The sequence below is a fragment of the Schistocerca nitens genome, chromosome 2, assembly GCF_023898315.1.
Source record: "Schistocerca nitens isolate TAMUIC-IGC-003100 chromosome 2, iqSchNite1.1, whole genome shotgun sequence".
NCBI classification, from domain to species: Eukaryota; Metazoa; Arthropoda; class Insecta; order Orthoptera; family Acrididae; genus Schistocerca; species Schistocerca nitens.
In genome coordinates this window covers 813,987,102-814,013,724 of record NC_064615.1, presented here as the reverse complement: position 1 = coordinate 814,013,724, position 26,623 = coordinate 813,987,102, and the positions used below count along the sequence as shown (strand labels likewise).

General features: G+C 42.0%; 1 protein-coding gene across 1 annotated transcript in view; it reads left to right on the top strand.

Annotated features, from left to right (window-relative positions):
* LOC126234651 (suppressor of lurcher protein 1-like) overlaps positions 1-26,623 on the top strand; it is a 652,665-nt gene that overhangs the window by 449,366 nt on the left and 176,676 nt on the right. The window contains exon 6 of the mRNA XM_049943382.1: positions 3,081-3,234. Coding sequence (XP_049799339.1) covers positions 3,081-3,234 — 154 coding nt within the window. The remainder of the gene's footprint in view (positions 1-3,080; positions 3,235-26,623) is intronic.

Genomic DNA, 26,623 nt, shown 5'->3' with positions numbered 1-26,623 from the left:
TGGCTGGTCGGACAAGTCTCGTTTCAAATTGTATCAACCGGATGAACGTGTACGGGTATGGAGACAACCTCATGAATCCATGGACGCAGCATGTCAGCAGGGTAGTGTTAAGGCTGGTGGAGGCTCTATAATGGCCTGGGGCGTGTGCAGTTGGAGTGGTATGGGACCCCTGATACGTCTAGAAACGACTTCAACCGGTGACACGTACGTAAGCATCCTCTCTGATCGCCTGCATGCATTCATGTCTATTGGGCAATTCCAGCAGGACAATGCTACACCCCACCCGTCCAGAATTGCTACAGAGTGGCTCCAGGAACGCTCATCTGAATTTAAACACTGCCGCTCGCTACCTAACTCCCCAGAGATGAACGTTATTAGGCACATCTGGGATGCCTCGCAACGTGCTGTCAGAAGGGATCTCCAACCTGTCGTACTCTTACGGATTTATGGACAGCGCTGTAGGATTCGTGGTGTCATTTTCCTCCAGCACTACTTCAAACATTAGTAGAGTCCCTGGCACGTCGTGTTGCGGCACTTCTGCTTGCTCACGGGGCCCCACACGGTATTAGGCAGTATCTCTGGCTCTTCATTGTATATTTATGACAATGTATGCTGGAGAGGTTTGTTGAATTCAGTGTAAAGAAAGATTCTCAAGTACAGTTTTTCTTGCCTTGATCTCATGGAGGTACACTTGATTACTAGTTTCGGCAGGGCTAAGTGGTCAGAAGATCTGAAGATGGCAGCTTAGCCCTGCCGAAACTAGTAGTCTAGTGTACATACATCCGATCAAGGCAATACAAACTCCTTATCTGAAGCTTTCTTTACATTGATATATTTCAGTTGAATAAATTATACATAGGACGAGACTCTCATGTCTTCGTAAAAACAAAAAACAAAAAATGTTAAGTCTCAGTGTCAGTCATCATAAAATTTTTTGCACCGGAAAAACGTCAAATAATATGTTGGATGTATTCCTTGGCCTATGTAAACGTGACATGAATACTGTGATGGGAAGAAAATAAAGCAGCAGTAATATAAATGTGATTGCTGAGCTATGCTACACAGTGTTAAGATGTACTCAGCGGAAGCATGTTAGTTACCTCTGGAAAGGGCACGCTGCTGTCGTTGGAGAGTAGCAGAAGGTGTAGGTCCGTTACCTGGCAGTCGTTTGACACTCCAGTGCCGATTTAAGTCACGGGGCTGAGATGTCATATGTATGCATTCGGATGTATGGGATCAACGAAGTACTACGCGTCGAAATAGATACCTGACATATTATAGAAAGGAGTTATCGCGTTTGGACGTGCCCGTGACGCATCGTGAATGATGTCCGATTTATTTTTCATACCGGATTTTCCCACGTGTCTAAAAGGACTGTCGTATCACTCGCAGAAAAGTAACATGAAGTAACAGCAGTGGTTATACGAGGGTTGGAACTTAAATAGTGGCAACTATTTATTCACAACCGATAGAAAAGAGTTACGTGTTTGTACCTGTTACTGTCCTTCAATGTAGTCACCAGCGTTGTGTAGAACCCGTTGCCAGCGATGTGGAATGCATAGCATACCGTTAGCAGAGCCTGTTCTGCTGATGGTGCGAATGGAGCGGTCTAAAGTTATGGTGATTCTCTTGCAGCTTTCCTAACGCATTACGTTCCTCCTCGGCAGACCGTAAATGCACAGTATTACTGTTCGTTTTGGGAGAATCATCTGAGACCAGCTTTGCGAAAGAAGCGGTGACACTTTCTGCGCAACCCACCCATCCTTTTGCACGACAATGGGCGGGCCCATACAGCGCAAGCTTTGGCTGCTCTGTTCGGTCGATGGGACTGGGAAGTACTGTACCATTCGCCATACTTCCCGGACTTAAGTCCTTGTGACTTTGATTTAATTCCAAAGATGACAGGCAGTAGACCGCTCCATTCGCACCATCAACATAACAGGCTCTGATAACGATATACTACGCCTTCCACATCGCTGGCAACGGGTTCTACACAACGCTGGTAACTACTTTGGAGGACAGTAACAGGTGAAAACTTGTAACTCATTTCTATCGGTTGTGAATAAATAGTTGCCACTATTTAAGTTCCAACCCTCGTAAAAAGAAGCTAAATGCTGTTACCGGAAGCTCTTTTTCTAGAGATCATCCCACGTTTCAGAGGGCTCGAAAGATGGTCGATAGTACCATAGAAACCATTGAAGTTAGTGAGAAGTAATACAACTGATGGTGTTACTGGTGCTGCTCATAAATGTTCTTCAAACTTCTGTATCTTTGGGAAGATAATGCTGACGAAACTTCCGTTCTCTAGGAAGTAAGAGATATTAACAGGATGACATGCATATATTCATTGATTGACGAACACTCAGGCACCCTAAATAACAAAATCCAAAACCCATAGAAAACCATTTGGATGTAGGGTGTTTGGAACATCTGGTTAAGAGTAGCCATGCACATCGCCGTAACTTCGCAGCCCTTAGAGGACGTAATAACGAACGAGTTGTTTTAGTTGGCTACAGCATACCTTGTGGACTCACATCCTCACCAAATTGAATCCATTGTCCTGAGGTGATGACTAATTTTGTTCAGTGTGGATATCTACAAAGCGGTATGTACTGAAACGCATTAGTGGCGCCACGCGGGATTAGCCGAGCGGTCCAAGCCGCTGCAGTTATGGACTGTGCGGCTGGTCCCGGCGGAGATCCGAGTCCTCCCTCGGGCATGGGTGTGTGTGTGTTTGTCCGTAGGATAATTTAGGTTAAGTAGTGTGTAAGCTTAGGGACTGGTGACCTTAGCAGTTAAATCCCATAAGGTTTCACACTTTTTTTGCATTAGTGACGGTACAGATTATTGGAACAACACATCGGAAGAATACCAGCCAGAAAAATATCAGTAAGGTCGAGGATCGGACCTGAAAATCTGAAGGACGCAAAAGACGTTAGTTTGCAGCTGCAGAGGAGCAATAGTAACTACGCGTACACCATAGAATAATGGCCTGCCCTGTCATGTGTTCATCCATTGACCAATGATGGCAGACGTGAGCGGGCTGGTGTTGTGACGGCTGTTCTTTTGTGGTGTCGCAGGCTCGTTCCGCTCGGACGGCCGGCCGGTGCTGGGTACGGAGTGCGACCAGCTGTTCTCCAGCGGGGACGGCCCCCGCAGCGGCCGCTTCTTCTCACCGAGGTACCCCTCCAGCTACCCCAGCAACACAACCTGCAAGTACTATTTCAGGGCCAGGTAAGCCGTCCACACATCCAAATGTGATTTCATTAACATGTCTGTTGCCCGCATCTCGTGGTCGTGCGGTAGCGTTCTCGCTTCCCACGCCCGGGTTCCCGGGTTCGATTCCCGGCGGGGTCAGGGATTTTCTCTGCCTCGTGATGGCTGGGTGTTGTGTGCTGTCCTTAGGTTAGTTAGGTTTAAGTAGTTCTAAGTTCTAGGGGACTTATGACCACAGCAGTTGAGTCCCATAGTGCTCAGAGCCATTTGAACCATTTTTGAACATGTCTGTTGACGTACCATATGATGTAACTCTCTTCAACTCGACGTTCACTTCATATATCCGAGATAGATCGCAAACAACCGACGTGATCCAAATCATAAGCTCCCCGTATTATAAACTGCTTCTGATGAGGCGTAATGGCTTTCGGCTACTACGGCAGCTTTAAATTATGCCCTGGTTTCCCTGACGATGTTGTTACTTATATTTATTTTACTAATTTTCGTTGGGTGCTTCAAGTTTTTTTATCTGTTATGTCTTTCAGAAAGTATCCGTAGCCTTATCACCGTGTATGGGAAGTCAGACGTACCTCTTATTCGCAATGAGATATTAGGTTTTGCGTTCGATACCTTGTATGCTTCAAAAAGCCTCGCGCGAAAATGTAGTTTTCCAGAGGATCGTATCTCAATAGATTACAGAGACAAGAAGTCAAGTGCTTTGGATATTCCTTGCCCTAGCGAACGATTGTAAACCTATAGGAAGAACTGTAATACTATAGCCATTCTACAGTAAAGCGTCAAAATTTAAGAATTGCACACTTTCTCCAGACCAAGCAAATTGAGCAGATCGGTTGGTTCTTTCCCATTAGGTGAGATCTGTGATGGCCCTTAAGCAGCTTACAGAACCGTCATTTGCTCCTGGGCGGACTTGAGAAAATTCCGAGAAAGCGTGATCAGTATCACTTGCGGGGATGGCTAGCTCTGTAATTTCTATTTATGGCATACCGTCGAATTCTTTCCATCTTTTCTTGAGATGATGGTTTCTTGGAACCATGAAACATTTTCCGATAACATTATCGCTTACCGTGATTCAGAGGTTCAAACTTATTGTACTTAGGCAATAAAATATGCACCTAACACCCGTCCTGTAGGAGTTGTATGAGACAGGCCAAATTCCCAGAGACTTCAAGAGTGATATAATAATTCCAACTGCAAAGAAAGAAGTTGTTGACAGGTGTGAAAATTACCGAACTGTCAGTGTAGTAAGCCATAGTTCCAATCCACTAACATCCATTCTTTACAGAAAAACGGAAAAACTGGTAGAAGCCGGCCTTGGAGAAGATCAGTTTGGATTCCAGAGAAATGTAGAAACACGTGAGGCAATACTGACCCTATGACTCATTGTGGAAGACAGGATAAGGAATGACTAACAAATGTTTATAGCATTTGTAGACTTAGACAAAGCATTTGACAATGTTGACTGGAAAGCTCTCTTTGAAATTCTGTAGGCAGTAAGGAAAATACAGGGAGCCAAAGGCTATTTACAATTTGTGCAGAAACCGGACGACAGTAATGAGAGTCGACGGTCATGAAAGGAAGGCAGCGGTAAGAAGGGAGTGAAACAGGGTTGTAGCCTATTCCCAATGTTATTCAGTCTATACACTGAACAAGCAGAAAAGGAAATCAAAGAAAAATTTGGAGTAGGAATTAAATTTCCGGGAAAAGAAATAAACACTTTGAGGGTTGCCGATGACATTTCAATTCTGTCAGAGATAGCAAAGGACCTGGAGGAGCAGTTGAACGGAATGAACATAGACTTGAAAGGAGGTTATAAGATGAGCATCAGCAAAAGCAAAACAACGATAATAGAATGTCGTTGATCTATATCAGGTGATTCTGAAGGAATCAGATTAGGAACGAGACACTTAAAGTAGTATATGAATCTTGTTTACCTAGGTGGGAGAATAACTGATGATGGGCGAAGTAGAGAAGATATAAAATGCAGACTTGCAATGGCAAGACAAGTGTTTCTGAAAGAAAGAAATTTGTTAACATCGAATATAGATTTAAGCATTAAGAAATTTCTCCTGAAGGTATTTGTCTGGAGTGTAGCCATGTATGGAAGTGAAGCAAGGTTGACAAACAGATTAGACAATAAGAGAATAGCGGCTTTTAAGATGAGGTGCTATAGAAGAATGCTGAAGATTAGGTGTGCAAATCACGTAACTAATCGGGAGGTACTGAACAGAATTGAGGAGATAAGAAATTTGTGGCACAACCTGACCGAAAGAAGGGATCCGTTGATAGGACAGATTCTGACACATCAATAGCCAATTTGGTATTGAGGGGAAGTGTTGGAGGGGTGGGGGATGGGGGGGGGGGTTGGGCAAAAATCGTAAAAGAGAGACGAAGATTGCTGTAGTTGTTCGGAGATGAAAAGTCCTGCACAGGATAGAGCAGCATGGAGAGCTGCATCAAACCACTCTTCGGACTGAAGGCCACAACAACAACAACAACATCCGTTGTGAGGCGTAAATGTAGTTTTAACTGGCGGAATTAACACGTGGCAACGGTTATGGGGACATCGCATGGGTTCTGAGATCACGAAACTACGTTTTTACTCGTCATTTTTCACCAACCAATCTTCACGACGCGTTATCTCCGTACATCTGGCACTTCCCGCCTATGCAGGCTGTCGTGACCTTGAAATCATATCATAGAGCTGTCTGGCGGCGTAGGCACCTCACAAAAATTATTTTGTCATTCGAAATTCTTTGTACTTATAAATCAAACACAACATATTTTGATGTAGTGTAGATGCAGCCGGAAACTGTGCATTTTGTGTAAAGTGAATTTGCTTTGCGCGCGGATGACTTTGTGTTAACCTTACATTATGCGTACTCATCTGCTATTCATGTGTGTCAAAATTTGTAAATGTGCCGTTACATACAAATAACATGTCAAAAGAAACTTCCTGGCAGACCGAGACTCGAACTCGGGACCTTCTCATTCTGGAAATATCCGCCAGGCTTTAGCTAAGCCATCTTTCCGCAATATCCTTTCTTCCAGGAGTGCTAGTTCTGCGAGGTTCGCAGAAGAGCTTCTGAGAAGTTTGGGATGTAGGACACGAGGTACTGGCAGAATTGAAGTTGTGAGGACGGGTCGTGAGTCGTGCTTGGGTAGCTCACTTGGTAGAGCACTTGCCCGCGAAAGGCAAAGGTCTCGAGTTCGAGTTTCGTTCTGGCACACAGGTTTAATCTGCCAGGTAGGTTCTTTTGATAATTCATTTGTATGTATCGGCACATTTACAAATTGTGACACACATAAGTAGCAAATGAGTATGCATAATATAAGGTTAACACAAAGTCAAAACTTTACTGACCTATCGCATTTCTTTTATATAAGCAGCGCAGCCTGCTGTACCAGGGCGAAGAAGGAAATCAGCTGCAAAGTGTTCCTGTTGGAGCACGCAAAAGTCGAATCCGCTCCCCTATAAAGACTGTGACAAAAAATGGGAAAACAGGTACCTCAATCCTCATCCCACCTTCGTCACCAAACACTCTGGCATGCGAAAATATTCGCGTCTTTTTCTGCTGAATGAACCTAGCAGAGAGAAAGTGACGGTGGAAGAGAAAGAAGTCCGTTTCAGTGGAAGAGAAAGAGAGAGTAGACAGTGATGTTAAGAGAGAGAGAGAGAGAGAGAGAGAGAGAGAGAGAGAGAGAGAGGAGCAGTGAAAGAGAAACAGAGATGGAAGAAGATAGCAGCATTGGGAGCCAAAGAGAGAGTAGATATTGACGGTCAGTGAGAGTGGAGACTACACACAGGCTTTGGGGGTCTGAGCGCTCCGAGACTTGTGAATTTTAAACACGTGGGTATGGGAGAAGAGTAATTTTGGATCTGCCCAGGGTACAGCGGCGACGTTAGCAATGGGAAAGAAAGACAAAAGGAGACAGAGTAAGTGAGAGAGGAGACAGTGCTGGTGGGATTTGCTGTAAATCAATGGGAAAGAAGGAGATCGATGGAGAAACTCAGAGGGAGACGCTGATTATGAAGAGTTAGCTACAAAGAGGGTCTGGATAAAAGGATGTGCAATGCCCTTTGCTAAAAGTGTGTTAGTATGCTCGCATGCAAAAAATTTTCGTGAGAAACGCGGAATGAAGACTGAGACACCTGGTTCCCCACTTTTCTGACAGAGTCTTTTAAAGGGGAGCACGATCTTATTATTTGTACTCCGACAAGAGCATTTTTCGCCTCATAAAGTAATCCTCCAAAACCTGGTGTGAGACTACTATTAACCTTAACTTCAAATTTCTTTTTAGAAGAGACTTTTGAAGCAACTGATGTCTTGCAATTGAAGCAAGAGATCAATATATGCTGAGTTTTACAATTTTTTTACTTAAGAGACAAAGATTTAATTAATTAAAACGTCAATTATAAAAACTTCGATAAACATACGTCGATGTCTTTCGTAATACTTTTTCTTCACGAAATCCAGTTTCATTTCCTAATGCGCTTATCAAACGAATACGTTTGACGTACATTAGTCGGGTTTTATTCTCGTGGTATTTAGTCGTGTATGTCATTTGTCTTTCCATGTCCTTGAAACTGGGTTCAATATTACCAGCGAAAAAATGCTCCTAACACAGCACAAAAAAGGTGAAACCCTCCTGTTTAAAAGTAGGGCACCGGCTGCCTCATTTTACCTTCCCCTAAGCACATCTAAAAATGCTCCCAAAAAATTTGGCATGTGAAAATACTAGCGTTCTTTTTTATATGTGACTCACTTCTCAGTCCTGCAAGCTCCGCTTACTGTAAATCGATCACAGCAACTAGGCCATCGCTGCAAGTCGTTCATACACATCCTAACCCACTTGTTGACTCTCACTCTCTCATTCAGCGCTCTTCATTGTCGTTGTCGCACTGTGTCTGTCACTGCCTTCCGTCTCACAGCCACAGTCTCCTCCGTTCCCTCCTTCTACTACTGTCTCCTTTCATTGTAACTGTTTCTCTCTTTCTTGCTGCTACAATCTCATTCAGTCCTTCTCACTGTTGCTGTCCCTTCTCACTGTCGCTATCTCACTCTTACTCATTTTCATTGTCATAGACTCAGTCTCTCATTATCGCTGGCTATCACCCACTTTCACGTTCTCCTCCTCTGTATTCCCGTCCCACTGGCACTGTCTCCTTTACACTTTTCCTAGCATTCCTTAGGCATTCTCAACTAAGTTCCACTACCATTCAATCCCTCTCGTGCTCTGACACTGTCACTGTGTCCTTCGCTCTTCGCTCTTTCTACACAATCACTATCTAGTATGTTGCAATAGCCGGCCGCTGGTGGCCGAGCGGTTCTGGCGTTACAGTCTGGAACCGCGCGACCGCTACGGCTGCAGGTTCGAATCCTGCCTCGGGCATGGATGTTTGTGTTGTCCTTAGGTTAGTTAGCTTTAAGTAGTTCTAAGTTCTAGGGGACTTATGACCTCAGCAGTTGAGTCCCATAGTGCTCAGAACCATTTGAACCATTTTTTTATGTTGCAATACTTACTACTTTTTCGTCTGTTTCCATTCCCACTCCTTCTCTTGAAGCAGAAAAGGGCAAATATGTTTGCATACTAAAAGTTTGTGAAAATTATTAAGGGTGCTGGCAAAGATAGAATGAGTCATCTGGCACCCCACTTTTCGGTCAACAACTGTTAAACAGAAGCATATTCTCCTATTTGATGTTCCGATTGGTGATTTTTTCCGCTGGTTCCCTTCTTTCCACTGCTACAGCAGGGCATGCCACTCAAATGAAAATAACTTCATGCGTCAATAAAATTTTAATAATATGCTTACGTGAAATCGAATTGACGGAAAACTAATTGTACACCTCAGACCAAATTTTAATTGCACAAAATTTTTACTTGTGCCAGAGTATCGGTTAGGGTCCTGGGAGCCCCTCTGATAACAGGGACACTTAAAGCATATTTCTCCGTGCTACGTCACTTTACGTATCCGTCTCACACCGGATTTTAAGTGTATAGGTACGCTAAATCTTAACCTCTTTATTCCGGAAACGAATAAAGATATCAAGAAAATTTCCAACGTTGTTGGAGATCGCAATCTTAGGAATACACCGTAAAACTTTCAGCCACTTGTTATTCACAGCCGTCTTGAAATCAGCGGCTTGTTTCTGGAACAAATAAACCATATTGTTGGGGTGCTTTCGATAACGCATGAAGATTTTTCAAAACGAGAAGATATGACTTCTAGATAAATGCTTAGACAATATGCCTTCAAAATCTGAGCAACTTTTTGCTGTTGCTTATTGAGATATTCGTTGCCGACGACGAAAAAATGGAGAGAAAAGCTTTTTCTGAGGGACCACCCATGAAGTTAATGGACACTGCATAAGCATACAATATAACCAACTGATTTGCTCCATTGGCTTACGCCGGAGAATGTGTGTAATATTTAAACTTCGACCCTATACTATAGGATAGTTACAGTAAGATGGTCGTTCTGTTGGATGCACACATGATCCCTAGCCCAAGGACTATCCGAAGCACTTAACCCTATCTTTCTATCACCAACAGAACCCGATGAATGTGCCCCGGAAAAATTCTGGTTTTATACGCTGCATTTTGGAACATACTGGTAAAGCATGGTGTTGCATGCGTACCTACGGTATTTCACAAAAACTATACTGAGTCATGAGCTTAGCGAAAAACTACTTGCTCTTATTACGGGCGTATGTTAAGATATCTTAAGATATCATCAAATTATTTACGAATATCACTACGTCAATCATGGGGTTCCCAAGCTAAGCAAAAGGCATTGGAAGCTGTAAGATAAGGAAAGATGCCATGTGCTACAGAATAACAACTGTTTAATGTCTCACGAAGCACATGTAAAATAAAAGTTAAAAAAGGGTTAAGAAACCCTTTATGCTAGAAGACAAGATTGTTGGGATGTGTATTCAGCCAAGAGCAAGAAGAAGAACTCTTTAAACCTATATTTGACATGGACCGAAGATATTATGGCATATCAGTAACTGATTTGCGTCAATAATGAACCACACGTATTCAATAAACAGAAAAAGATGGTTGGGTCGGGTTGTTTTGGGGAAGGAGACCAGACAGCGAGGTCATCGGGCTCATCGGATTAGGGAAGGATGGAGAAGGAAGTCGGCCGTGCCCTTTGAAATGAACCATCCCGGCATTTGCCTGGAGCGATTTAGGGAAATCACGGAAAACCTAAATCAGGATGGCAGGACGCGGGATTCAACCGTCGTCCTCCCGAATGCGAGTGCAGTGTCCAACCATTGCGCCACCTCGCTCGGTCAGAAAAAGATGTCTGGCAAAGACTGGATTACACAGTTTAGGTACATCCAAACATAAGCGATATTTCACTTCATCTGGGACTTATTTTTCATTTTGCCTGTCTTTAGCCACTTTTCCATATCGACTGGGAGAAGTAACAGATATTCTTCCGTTTAAGTTGTCTTTCTCATCATAAAAATGGCATTTGAATAATCATAAAGTTATTTTATAGTTACAGAATGAATGCAATTTATTTTCTAACCTTTCTAATTCAGCATACCTTCATTCTTTATCCGAAATACATATCTATTAATGAGAAGTATCTTCTTCTGTAGTATCCCATTTCAAGAGATTTATTGTCTTAGGGGGAAATAGTGTAGTATCGGAAGCACATGTTTTTCGAAATTCTAATATTTTCGGAAGGTTGTACTGGAATATTCATTACACTAAACTGTTCTGTGACAATACTTTGTGAAAATATGAAATACAGAGCTGATCTAGTTTACCGACAATAGCATTAGTTTTGAATAAATTTTCTCTTCCTATACTGACAGAGCCAACACCGAAATATACTCGAGAAACCATAAATCTCTATCGGAATTTAGTATTAAATACTTGTATTTCGACGAATGAGAACTAAGTTTTAACCAGAGAAAGAGAAGATAAATACCAATGATCCACCAAAGTTTATCGACTTCCTTACCTTTAGCTTTTCTAAAGATTAACTCACTAACTCTTACATGGGAATGTTTGCCTTCAGTGCACCGATGAGCGAAGATATTTTGACCATCTGTAAAATAGGATGTTGGTCCATCTTTGGAACGTATCGCAGCACTGATTCCGCATGGTTTGGATTCGACAAATCCGTGGTAGCTTTCCGACGACACGCCTCACAAAATCCTACTCACAGGTCACGCAACTCCGGTGGTTTCTGAGCGCGGAGTTGGTGTCCTATAGCGTACCAGATATGTTCCAGCGTATTAAGATCAGTCGAATTTACCAGTCAAAACATCAGTGTGAGTGCTCTACCATACCCTTTAAACCACAGGGTTCTGGCGTTTTGGCACAGACTGTTATGCTGTTGGAAGATGCCATGGTTGTTTGCAAAGAAATAAGCGTTAAGGGATGCAGGTACTTCACAATAGGTTTCTCTTACCACACAGATATTGTAGTACGAGTATGTTCCATTAGTGTCCCAGGGCTTATGGAATAGCAGATGAATGTCGTCCACAATATAATTCTGTCCCCACTGGTCTACGACTGTGGCGGGGAGCGAATTTGGAGAATATACGAGCATAAAATGGATTCCAGACTTCTATAGAGTACGGACTTCAGGCGTAAAGGCTTATAAGTGTGATTTTTCTACGACCTGTACTGAAAAATATGTGAAAAAGACTTCAATTAATAAATTGTTTGGATTATATTATTTTTTTAAACATGTGGGCATCACTAAACTTGGTTTAGTTTGATAAAGTAGGTTTGGTTTCCTGCTACATACTGATTTTATCCGTTGTTCTACGAAATAAATGAGTATTATAAACAAGTAAACAATAACATTGTTGAATCACCTGGTGTTTATAATTGATTCTGCAAGCCCTTTATGAAAATCATGAAAAATATCCTATCAAGATTTGCACTGCAGAGAACTTGGGCACTTAGTGATACATGAGAATTATTAACAAGTAGAACAATACAGTATTTAATCACCTGGTGTTTATAATTATTTATTATTATAATGAAAATTTTGAGAAACATCGCATCCGAGTTTACATTTCTGCGAACTCCGGCATTTAGTGATACAAGTCACAAACGGCTCCTGTCGGTACCAAATTTAACGGATATTGAGAGGATTGTGTTGTGATTTCTTCTGTTCTACCGTCGTCATTGACAGAAGGCACTCTTTGTCTGTCCTATTTTGCTAATAGTTCCGTTTTGCATATAACATTGTGACGAATTATGCACTCGTCTTAATTAAATGTACAGAAAATAGACTGTCATGTCATTTTTTTCCGGATTCCAAGCATACATCGGAAAACGGTGCATAGCAACTGAACCTTCGTTCCTGTTTGACACAACAAAATATGGGATTAATCAAAAAGTTTGACCCTACTTAACAAGACTATATCTTCTACAGGAGTGAAGACCTGAGGCAAATTTGAACATAGGTACACAACAACAAAATTTATATTTTCAAAAAACCACGCCATTTTACAAAGTTCTAATATTTTACACACATGCTTATACAATCTACTCCTACTTTTAACGGGCAATATTCAGACTCGTACCATACTGTTGCCAGGATGTCAGAAGTTACGGCATTAACTGTTGATGCTTTTCGGCGTTGCAATTCACCATAAGCTCATTCGAAGACGACGATGACAAGGTCAATAAACACAGAGCACAATCACGAATTTTGTAAGGATATGACAAGTAACTGACAATGTCGTTTCGGAAGGAACCATCCGCGAATTTTCCTTAGACAACTGAACGAAATAACAGAAAATTTAAACCTGGATAGCCGGACAGGGATATGAACAGCTGCCATCCCGAGTGTGCTACCCCCTGTACCACAATGCTCGGTCTAAGTTGTTAGAAGGGGAGACACTTTTACGGAGTGTTTCACAAGCTCTCACAATAATCACGTACCGTGATATCAAGAGACACCTGACGCCATCGGTTCAATGCGAGATCCTTTCACTCATTATGGATCCGTGTTTGCAGCGCTGTACTCTCCAGAAAAATCACGCCTTACAGTTGTACCCGAATTGCCAAACTGTTTCTTTTGGTGTTTTGTCACCATCTCCGCTCGATGAACATTTGTTAAGGAATGAACGAGGGCACGAGGAAGCAGGTTAGCTAAACTATGCAAAGAGCGGCTAACATCACTATCACGGCCACGTTTCGCCCATAGTGTGGCGGAATTTACTAAAGCGCGGTAATGGACTGTAGACAAAACAAACAAACACCGACCGAACAGGCCTATCGGTCGCCGTGTCATTCGCAACCCGTAATCGTCACCGGATGTAGATACGTAGGAGCCTGTGGTCTTCACACCTCTCTCACTCACGGCCGTTGTCAGTTTTCGTGACCGGTGCCGCTACTTCTCAATCACATAGCTCCTCAATTGGCCTCACAAGGGCTGAGAATCGATTGTGGTCTGGAACCGCGAGACCGCTATGTTCGCAGGTTCGAATCCTGCCTCGGGCATGGATGTGTGTGATGTCATTAGGTTAGTTAGGTTTAAGTAATTCTGGTCTAGGGTACTGATGGCCTCAGCCGGCCGGTGTGGCCGAGCGGTTCTAGGCGCTACAGTCTGGAATCGTGCGACCGCTACGGTCGCGGGTTCGAATCCTGCCTTCGACATGGATGTGTGTGATGTCCTTAGGTTAGTTAGGTTTACGTTCTAGGGGACTGATGACCCCATAAGTTAAGTCCCATAGTACTCAGAGCCATTTGACTGATGACCTCAGATGTTAAGTCCCATAGTGTTTAGAGCCGTTTGAAGCATTTGAAATACTTGTAACTGAGAAAAAATACAACATGAAACTGCGTAAAACACGCTAATAAACGGTTTTCTATGTATTTCGTCTTTACTAGATCAATAACACATATTGGTACTGCTACTGATGCTGATTGCATATGACGTACACAAAGTGAATTTAAAAACTATTCGAGCACTTAGATATTTATTCTCTGAAGCTCGTTTAAGAGACAGATCACTGCACTAACAAAAATGTATACACCTGACGCAAAAAGTTAAAGCGAAAATGGAAATCAGAGAAAATAAAATCGCAAGCAGTCTGCCGTTTCTGACACGCAACATGTTCGTGTAGATGTACCAATGTCAATCCTGCAGTGTTTTTGCATTCATTCACATATACAGCTTTAGTGCTCTTCTTGTTTACCTTAACGAATAGCAACCATTTCTGACATCCCGTAGTGTCAAAATCCACTGAAGTGCCTAAACAGTCGTAGAATATAAGAAAGTAACTGCCTCTTCCCCACTATAAATGTTAAAAACTTAACTTATACAGTAACTCTGCAGATGTCATAAAGTGTAAAGTTTGCCAAAGCAATTTATTAAGCGAAAGATGTTCAAGTGGATGCTTATTTAGTGTCGTAGTGCTTAAGTAACCAATAACAAACATGAGACATTGCAACAACAATTCATCTGCTCAACAAACAAGCGGTAATACCGAAATCGAAGCAACACGTGGTGTTCTTGGTCGTTATAAAACAGGTTCATGACAACGATGGCAAACAAACTACCAAAACTTTAAATTATCAACAAGGATTGTAAGAAATATGTTTCCTAAAATCTTGTGGTGGTGTGAACGATATTTAAAAGTAATACAGTTTACAGATTTTAAGGACTGCCGTACTTGGTATAGTGAATGAAGTTGACAGAACCAACTGAACCATTTACGTTGAACTTCGAGGGGTACTGTGAGTAAACTAAATAACAAGAATTGTGATTAGTAACCCTCATAAGGCATTGCGTCTCGACTGCTCTTGTAAAAACATATTCATGAAGTGGAATTGTATCTACAGAAAGAGCTATCAGCGATCTGAGAATGCATTTTTATTCATCACAATTGACCTGCAAAGAACTGATTTTATAAACCGTAGGATATATCTAAATAAGTTAAAGGCCAATTATAAATCGGACATAAGCCCAACTAACATACGAAAACTGGGTTAACAATTACTGAAATAATCTAAACGATTCGGCTGTTGCTAGAGGAACCAGATATTTAACTACTATGAGTAAATGCCATTTTTGCCCCACACGATGACCCAAAAGCCGTACCAAATGGAGAAAATATGAACACCTGCTGTGGAACAGGCAACACAGCTTTTACAGCAGAAGACATTAAAGCAGCTGTAACAGGAACTAAGGGTGCATACATGCTGCCACCTCGCTGCTCGCCGACATAGTATATCGATGTTAAAACAAGCCTACTGGATCTTACCGGCCCATTTAAACTGTACCGTCGCAGGTCACTCAGCTTCCCACTACCACCCTCGCCAGGCAATGATATCAAGCTGGTTTGGGTTTCGCGCTGCGACCGTTCCCGCATGCCCGAATCTGAAGCAGTGATTGGCTGCTTCAGGTTCACTCCAGCAGTGCCGCATTTGATGTGACCAGCTTCAAGGTAATTACTCCAGGCGAGCGGAGAGCAGCGAGGCTGCAGCGTGTATCTAACAAGGCTCCCGGCGAGCGACGAGGTGTGATGTACCAGCAGCGATCGGCGAGGTGCCAGCAGCGAGACTGTGGTATAAACTTCCTCAAGACAAAAAAGCTGCAACAACAATAATGGCAGCAACACTAACAAAAGAAGGGGAGACACCTGCAGTAGAAAAACAATTGCATTAGTCGGATAGTAAACACTAACCTTACTGTACGCAAGCTACTTTGACATCATTTCTGAATATCTACAGAATGAACGACAGATGGCAAGTTCACACAGTACGCATGTTATCACGCTTACTTAAAAACCAAACTAGTTCAACAGTTAACAAATACTGAAATAGTTGAAGAAATTATGTTGCTGCCAGAGAAATCAATTACTTAACCTCTATGAATAAATGCCAGTTGTCCCGCTTCTGATGACCCAGGAACAGCAGCAAATGGAGAAAGATATGAACACCAGCTGTGGAATGGACAATACAGGTTCTTCATGGTGCAGGGTACACACACTATGCTATGCGCGATGAGTATGGCTGGAATCAAAGCATAGGGACAGTGGACTTTCTTTACACCATTTCCATCAACAAAAATTAAAGCAGTAGTAGCAGAAACCAAAACAATAACAGCGTTAACATTAATAACACAAGCAGCCGTACCAGCAACAGAAGGGGAGACACATGCAGTAGAAGAAGCATTGACATCAACGAGATGTTGGACACTACTATGTCATCGCTTCCGAATACCTGCAGAATGAGGGACAGATGGGTAAATACAAACAGTACAGATGTGATCTTGCTTACCAAACTAGTTTCCCAAGAACACTTTCCTACTGAAACTTTGAAAAGAGAGTTCTCAAATAGTTGCTCATGTTTAAGCTTACACACGTAATATCTGTACAATAAGCTGTCCAATCAAAGTACAGTCACATACAAAGTGCGTAGCAAATCCTAAAATAGCTCAGATATAATAAAACTACAGCGAAAAATGCTTCTGTCGTATCACAAAAAAGGTGAATATGTCGTGGGCAGAGTTAGGGATGCAAAAGGAAGGAACTGGCTTTTCGACTTATGTGGCAGCTTCAAAGACCTTTGAATCGAAACATCTTGACATATGAGCGCCTTTTTTCTTGGTAGTATTAGTACAATGAATCCACCTGCAGAAATATTTCCACTCCTGACAACTTTTTCAGCTGTTACTCTGTATGCTATTCATTCATATGAAATGTATTGTTTACTATGCGCAGTCACTTTAGCCTATAAACTGCAAGATACAGGTGTTCGAACACCTTTCAGCCAAGAGAGCTCACTACACTGGGAAAGCACGTTTAATTCGCAGAAAGCGCGAATATGTCAAGATGTTCTGATTGAAACGTCTTTGAAGCTCCCAGATAAGTCGGGAAGCTAGTTCCCCATTTCTACATTCCTAACTCTGCCCAGGAGGTATTCGCCTTTTTTATGCTGTGATAGAATCATTTTTCACTCTGGTTCCCAACTTTTACGATACCATAATTCTAACAGTAGTCCGCCATACCTTGGCAACCGATGTAGATTTTTGTTGACTTGGGCGACTACTGATCAGGCATAGATTTCTTATTGTTTTTCGTACCATGGTGCTTATATCGTCAGAATAAAGCTCTCACAACAGACCAAGACTACCGTTAATCACATGTATTTGTATAACTTCTCACAAAATTTGAACCGATTCGAGCCAGTCTAAAACGTAGAAATTGCGCGTGTAAAACGACTCACAGAAAACGTCTTTTTGCAGTAAAATGCGAATGAATGTAGATTTATGAGAGCGAGTTTTGAAATTTATGTGAAGAATGCATTTTTTATTTATTTTATTCACAGTAAACAGTTTCTGCGCATTCAATCCACATGACAGAACGAATTTTGCGTGCAACATTAGCTTGAATTTGAACCATAGTATCTTGACAACGCACAGAGATTAATCGATAAAAAAATTCTTTTTGACTTTATCAGTTTATGTGCCATCGTAAAAAGTTTGAACCGATTCGCATAAGTTTATAGTACAGAAGCGGAGCGTCTGAAACCACGCAGAGAAACGTGTTTTTTGCACGTAAAATCAAAACGAAGCAAGATCGTTTTCAAACGGTTAAAACTTATCTTGGGTCGAGGTTCGATACGCCGGTGGTTCAAATTCTAACCATCAGTCTCTCTCTATCCCAACATTATTTAATGGTGACTGCTTTTGAACATAAAATCTGTTTTTGTACATAAAATACGAACAGTGCACATACAAATGGTGGCATTAGTTGAGCATTAATTTCAGCCCGTTTAAAATCTTTCGCGGTAGGAATTAATCGATTCGAAAAATTTTCCTGGGCACCAGCTCCGATTCGTCGTTCAAACCTTTCTTAACATACTATAACAAAGGTACAGTAAGACAGAATGGCTATTAATACGGCCGCTGGTCTGGGCTAATCCAAAAACTTTTTACCCCATGTTTCTAGCTGATATAGGAACCGCGAGCTTCAAGACCCCTCCAACGGCGATACTTCGCGTCGCCTATTCAAACATATTTGTTACAGAGCTTCCCAGTTGTAACGATAGTTGCCATCATCCGTCAAAACAGTATTCCACCATCGGAAAGTACTGCGAACATATGAAACGAAAGTGAACCGTGAACAGCATATGGCGTCGCAACTTCAAGTAGCACCGCTCTCTCTTTATGTGTAGGTCCTCCAGAGATAATTGCAGCGGGGTAATCCCTATAAGCAGTTATATGAAGAGGCAACTTCCAAATTTCCGCATGGTTTTTGACGTATAAGTTAAAATTTACCCGCGTTTCTATCTTCGTTTCTGTGGAAAATATAGGTTTTAAATATCTGTGAAACACCATCCACACCTCCCAGTTGTACGTCAGCTGCTCGTCTTTCCCTTTTCTTGTGAAGAGCAGGAGGTTCTCCCTTTAAGAGCCGGAGGGTATCCGCAGAAATCTGGCAAATTGTCGCGCCTGGCCTCCCACGGGACAACAGGACAGCGTTTTTCGGCAAGGCAGGGCTAGAAGGGGAGCTCATGCCTTATTCAGAGCGCCCGCTCCCTGCGCGCAAAATATAGGCGGGCCGCGGACACCACAGCGGGGTTTGTTTAGGGCCGACTGTACTTACTTATTCATTAAAGTGCCACTTAACATGCAGATGAGTTACGTCGACGGCGGCGCGGAATTCGGTTAGAGGGACAAGAGCGGAACTTAAAGTTCAATTCTGACGGGCGGGAGCTGTAGTTGAGGAACGGCTTAGAATAATAGCCTCAGAAATTTCCGCGGTCGCTTCTGAAATCGCAGCGGCTCACTGCGGCAGCGAGAAGCCGCGCTTCGGATTTCCTAGCTCGGAGCACCTCGCTCCAGCCACAGACCGTGGCCAATCCAGCATGACTGATGCTCTGTGAGTGGCACTACCTCAGCACGGTAGTCGCGTAGGGCTATCCGATAGTAGACGCGCAAAAAACACGGCATACACGTAATTCTATCAAGTTTTCTATTTACACATTGTGTTGAAAGAAGTGTGGAGTATTTTAAGAGCTGGTAGTACACGTCGAAGCAAAATAAAAATGATTACGATACGCACGAGTCCGGTAAAGCATACTTTCTGAGATTTGAAAATCCGTTCATAGGAGGGGCAAAACGTGATGTCCATTCATAGCAATATATCTGTCTACTAATATAGGTTCGTAGGCTCTCACGCCTCTCATTTTGAATATAACAATGCTGAGTATAGGGCCGCAACATTATAAAGTACTAAAGCAACTAAACTGCCGAAGTCTCGACCAACTTGCTGCGGTCCTCTTCAGGGTGGTTCATTGTTGTATAATAGTTTTCTTTTCCTTTATTGTTATTTCCATCCCCCATCAGGGGCGGGCTGGCAGCAGCATAAGCGCCGCTCTTCATCCGAGAGACAAAAACAGAAAGGAAGACATTTAAAAGAAAACACGGCGGAATATAGAAAACAAAAAAGGTGGAACAAAAGAAAAGAAAGCATTCAAAGTGGTGACTGTAAATCGGAGATAAAAATCTAAAAAAAGTAATTCACACAAAAAAACACATACTTGATTAAAAGGCACCAGGCAAAGTACGGCCGGAGTAGAAAAGTCATAAAAGTAAATAAAACAGCGACGTGACTGACGGCGTGGCACAGAACAGTCACAGATGATACACAGGTCGAGCACACAATTAAAACCACAGCTCTCGACGCACAAGAGAACAGCACCAAACACAACACTGACGTAGCACACTGATGATGAGCAAAACACAGGATCTGCCATGGGCATGGAGATGAGGGAGAAGGGTGGGAGGGGGGGGGTAGAGGTGGGGAGAAGGGCAGGGGCGCGTCGAAGCAGGCTGGGAAGGGAAGGACGTGCGAGGGACACAGGTGAGGAGGGGGCGGTGTGTAATGGTGAATGTCTCCCCTTATATACCGTCATTTAAGTTTATCTGGTGGCTACCGACGTCACTTATCTGGTATGTGATTGGACAATGTGAAAAGAAATTTCTATGGAGGGGGTGGCTGTAAGGTACGCTATTGTCTGTGCTACAGTGGTGGAAGGACCCTCTGGTAGGTTATTGCTACAATGTAGCTGGCTGTGGCCTGTGCCACTCCGGTAAGTGACTGGTAAGCAATCCCTCATTCAGGATTCGAACGCAATAGCAAATTTGCGGTCGCTGTTTATACTGCTAAACCCGGGTGAAGTTGTGCTGCTGGCTCGCGAACACACCCGGTCCGCCGGGCTGGAATCGCCGGTAGCAAGTTCGAAGGTAACTCGTAGCCATCCTCCCTGTTTAGGGCGCTTAATTATTTCTGTCGCCTCTCTTATTTTCCGTTGCTGCATCGACGGCTGCCGTACAAGCACTCGAGGCTCTTGAAAACTGGTAGGACGGTCACATGCCTGGTGGTGGTCTGACTTATCGTTTTGTCCCCAGCCATACGTATCGTCCGTACTCCGAAACGCTCCCAGTTTTACCAACATAGACTTCGCGGCATTCACACCGAAGTTCGTAGACACCAGCAGTGTGTAGGTCGTTCACTGGATCCTGAGAAGACCTCAAAAAATTTCGCATCTTGCGGGCACTCTGAAATAAGGGTTTGATTCCTCTGCAAGGCAGGACCTTGTCTACATGTTCGCTGAGGTCTCTCACATAAAGCACGCGATCAACATGAATAGTGTCATCTGTACCCTTGTTTGATTTCTTTTCGTTATACCTCAATGCCCGTTATATTTCTGTGTTGTTGTACCCATTCGCACGTATGTGGCTGACTTCACTGATCCGATGAGCTCAAGCTGCCAACGTACGTAGCACACCATTATCTTGTGGTGTGTGTCGACTGTCTGTAGACCTTATGGCCTAGTTTGCTGCTGGATATTCTGTAGACCTCCATATTACTCTTTGGCCTAAGGAAGGCATTTAAGAGGAAAATTACTGCATTTCTCTGCTAGCAAGCTTCGCATGTTCTTTCCAGGATTTTCGTCTATGACACGTACCGTCGTTCCTTCCTCTCAGATCTTCCACTTCTTACCCCTTGGAGGGTTAAAAAACCTAGGTTCATAAGGGTCTAGAAACGTCACCAGGAAAGTTCATTACGTTGTACTCTGTCAAGTGTATATTTTTAAGCGCGAGAGCATGGCCCGCAAGGTTGCTTCCATTTTCTCAACAACAGAAGTAAAACGCATCGCTGACAACACTTATGAAGTGGTACGCTATTGTTTGCTTGCAGGTGATCGAAAAAAAGGCTTTGTACTGCTCTATGCGTATGTACACAGAGGACAATAACAGTAAGAAGAAAGTGAAGTAATCTACAGGAGTTGCTAGGGCACCATAATCCACACTCACAGTTAATATTAATTTACCGTATAATAAAACTCGCTAACGTTAACTGAATGATGAAGAAGACATCAAAACACATCTGGTCCAGATCTTAGAATATATGCGTCTCCAAACCCCCGCCTATTGGACTTGTTCAAAATGGTTCAAATGGCTCTAAGCACTATGCGACTTAACATCTGAGGTCATCAGTCCCCTAGACTTAGAACTACTTAAACCTAGTTAACCTAAGGACCACACACACATCCATTCCCGAGGCAGGATTCGAACCAGCGACCGTAGCAGCAGCGCGGTTCCGGACTGAGGTGCTTAGAACCGCTCGGCCACAACGGCCGGCATTGAACTTGCTCTCTAGCTTAGAAGACTACTGCAACCTCTCAAAGTATTCGATAGTTGGTTTTAACCCTCTATATGTTTTGCATGAGTTTACATTATGTAAAAGAATTATGTATTACGTCTGACACAGGGTGAACCGTATCTCCATCGACAAAATTTCGGAGATTGTTCAGATAAATTTTCGAAGTGTTTTGGTAAGGGGTGCACTTCGTTTCGAATGGCTCGATATACAGTAATAATGTAATTCCGATTTATTCGATTTGTCACTCAATTTTCTATATTTCTATGAAAATTACTTTACAAGACTGAAAAACTTTTAATTCTTTAATCAAAGGAAGTACAACAAGCGGAAGGATCTGGTTTCTCGTACACACCTAAGTAGAAATGCTGAAGTACGGTGATGTGGTTTCCATCGCAGCTGGAACATTTCAAAACACTGCCGATATTTCGCCCTTGCATTGCGTTCAGGGAAACCGTACATAGGGATGCATATCAGCTAACTTCCATCAATAAAATTATCTATATTCGTGTCTGTCATTGTTAAGGTACAGTTAACATACCCTGGAACACAAATTTGAGAGTGTACCGATGCAAGATTGAGAGCGAAGAATAAATGGGCCATTACTATTGTTAACAGCAAGTATCGTGAGTAACGGGAACAAATTTGCGGCGAAATAAGACACAATGTGTGTATCGTTGATATTTGCAGTGAATTACAGATACCATCAGTGTGCTACATATCCGTGGATAAATAGAGATTTCAAATGAAACAATACGTAGTTACTCTGTAACAAGCCATTGGGGACCGTGGCTCTCTTAACCAAAATACGACAAAGAAATTTTGTAGGTGGGAGTCAGATTCATAAAATACAATCTTAAATTGCTCCTAAGCCAACCGAAAACAAGCTTTTTGACGAGGAACAATTACAGCTATATAATCATTCAATGAAGTTACTCAACCACCTCAGACTTGTCGGCATTAAAGTTTATTGAGTATCGTACCGCGTCACACTCAGAAAACTTCCATGTCAGCTGAGTCTGGCCGCGAAAGCCTAGGTAATTATATCTCGTACCTGTCAGTAACCACCTGCATAAAATATTATATTTATAGGTTCAACTGTCCGGGAACTTATACTGAGAGGCTGTCCAAATGCATGCAAAAATACTAAAATGGGAGAAATACCGAAAATGTTCTAAGCAGTTAGTGACGTTAGAAATGGGAAAAAATACTACAGATAGTTCATCTATAGGCTTTGATGAGACAATTTACGAGTATCAGAGTACAGTATTTAACATAAATGGCCGTATCTTTCGACTGCACTGACTTAGACGCTTACTTTATCTAACACAGCCAAGGGACCGTAGACCTCAGTACTTGATGGAAATATCAACGTGATATCTCTTCCGTTTCCTGAGGATGGACAGAAAGACGTACTGACAACAAAGTTATCCCATAAAGGTCCGTTTTTACATACTGAGGTACGGAACCCAAAAAAGGAAATATTGGTTAGCCTACCAAATGTTTACTCACACAGAAAAAAAGAATTGTTTCGACAGCTTCAACGAATCGGCAAAACTAACTTATAACAATATTCTTTTTCGTGTATCCCCTAAGTTACTCATTTTGAAACATTATCGCGTTTGAAATTCTGAACCTGACCACGTTCCCAGTAGATCGCAGAGACTTTGTTCAACGTTTGCGTACTCCCTTAATGGTTTCTATGGGAAGCATGTCACCTGAAAATGCTTTGACCCGACGTTTTCCAGGAAACCACCTCGTACTGCAGATTTGGTAAACATTGTACACGGGGCAAAGAAAATGAAACCCGATATGGTCATGTGTGCATGTAATCTATTACCCCAAACATAGAAACTCATTAATTTCACCTCACAATGGTTGAGTATCGTCCCGTTAGAGGCGCTAACTTCGAAGCGCGTACTCTCTCATCTACAGGTATTTAAAGGTATCCATAGAAGGTGCCTTGAGACATTTATTATTCAGTGTGCTTGTGTTTCTAGTGGTGCTCATTTTGACTCTTCCTGTCTGCATGACTTAAAGTATTTGAACACACTCCTTTTCAAGCTTTTCCTAACCGAAATACTCTGTCATTGATAAATTTGGAGTACAATTGAAGACAGTACTATTTCAAACGTACGATATGGAGCAGATCAGCAGCAGGGTCTTAAATATCAGAGCAAGAAAGGAGACGATAGTAGTAGGAGGTGAGTTGGTTGTTATTTAAAGTAAAATATGGGAACCCTATGACAGGCACAAATCTTCGTAAATTTTCAATACATCACTTCGCTTTCCATGCAATATTGTTGTTTTTTATTTGTATTCAAACATATCTGAAACGGTAACAACAATCTTGCATCATAATTTAACGTAACAATAAGTATATATATTTTTCCATCACTTCCCTATTTGATTTTAAATTATTCCTTACAGCGTACTACTGACACCCACATGCGCAATCTGAAAGCATTACGTTTATCACGCTTTACTTTGTTGCTTACAGTTACATACGTTGTCGCCTACGCAGAGATCACGTGTTCGAGCCCCACCTGCGTTGTAATTTCCCCCCCCCCCCTTTTTTTTCTATTCATCTTTCAATATTGATATCTACATTCCTTAACTAAATTTATGATGCTGTATAAAATGGGGTGCAGAGTTTCTATTAAGGAAACGTGTCTGTTTTCGATATAATTCAGTAATTAGTGCATACTTTTTTGGGTGCGCGGAACAACTAATAAAAACAAATTAATTTATAGAAACACCTTACAAGTACCCTACTCGTAGCACCTAGGGCCAAGAAACCTATATTAATCTCTAAAGTAAATTGCAAATACTATATTTAGTTATACTATATTTCCCCAACACAATTTTATAAAACAAATTCATCCTCCATACTTACTTGCTACACACATCACTCTTACTTACTCATTTGTCACATAATTAACCGCTGAAGCGCAGTTCTCGATGCAATGAGAACCCAGAATGTGTTCTAAGGTGGAGATTGTATTAATTTCATAGAGCGAGCAAAACTGTGTTCATTGATCACCCTAAATATTAATGCTACCAGTTTAAATTACTCATCAACTACATACCGCGCATAACATTGAAGTTTTAAGTTAACGTCCCGTGCTTGCAGAAAAAGAATAACGAATTTAGGATGGGTCCGTCTTTTTGTAAGTACAAATGTCCAAGCAACTGCATCATATCAGTACACAGTAATTTACAACCGAGCAGAAGAAAACGTTCAGCTTCACTACTCAAAAATACGATTGATAATAAAAACAAAATTGACATAGCTAAGGGTTAGCAAAATACTACTTCGATGATCTGGTGTGTTACTTTGGACCTGTGGCCGATTTTGGTTGACAGCCACAGGACGTACATATTGTAAAATAAAAGAGAAATAATAAAAAAAACACTTAAGAATGCCAGAAATGTGCATAAACACATTTGGATGATAAAACAAAAAAATAATTTTATGTATATAGACCGAAGCGGCGAGTGAAAGCCTGTTCGAAGGCCAGGAAACGAACCCAAGTCTCCTGCTTACACTGATACCCTAGCCTGCCTCCATCCTCGATCCAAATTCACACCGCCGCCCCAGTCTACTTTAAACTCCCCCTTACACTCAAAAAGAGTTGCCGAGGCTCTTCACGTTCTAGAATAGCACCTCATCATCGAACGTAAATGGGAGATCCATCCTGAAACCCAGGAGCAGGCCCTGATACAAATGAAGTGACACAGTTTCAGAGAATATACTGAAGCTGCGAGTGAAAAATTTTACCAATGCAGGGAATTGAACCCAGGTCTCCCACTTACTAGTTACTAGACAGGTGGCTAGCCATTTTTTAAATTATTTTTATCAGAGTGACTTGGAACTATCATGAAACTTCAGTAGACTATAGTCAAATCATCGTGTAATGTAAGCTGCAAATGGGAGAAAAAATTATTTATGATAACAAAACAATAATAAAAAGATAAAGTAAAAAAAACAGAACATACCCGAAAAACCACCGCTAAGCTCTCATGATATGCATAAATTGTTTTATGTATTTTTTTTACTTATTTAGTTTCTTTAAAAATTTTAGTTATTTTGTATTTTTTAGATTATATGGGTTCCAAAGTAATATATACACTCTTTGGAACTGAACATCTCTTTCATGAAAGGGATTATAAATACAATTTTAGTAGTGTTAGGTGCCTCATGGTCCGACTTAAGGTGGTAAATGTTAAAACTGGTGTCCGTCCATCGCATTACACCGTCGACCACGATTTACGACTGAGCGACATGTCTACATTATTGTTTACAATGGAATAGCATCACAGGCTTGTTCAATTTGCTCTCTAAGATCATCCAGTGTGTGGTCCCGCAGCGTAATCTGTGTTTTAGAGAGTACCACCCCCCCCCCCCCCCACCCTCTTCTTCCATCCATCTGGCAGGGAATGTACGATTGAGAAATGCCCTCACATTCAGGTGAAAGTGAGGTGACGCCGCATTCTGTTGAAACCAATAATCTTCATTTCTAAATACAACCCTAAGACCAGGAGTTATCATTTCCAACATTTCCACGTAAGAGTCGCTCGTTACACTGTTGTCAAAGAAGTATGGCAAGATTAACCCTCTAGAAGACAGACCACACCAGACTGTTACTCCTGGTGGATTAACATGCCTTTGCTCGGTTATGTATGGATTCTCCCCGGCCCAGTACACGCAGTTATGGCTGTTA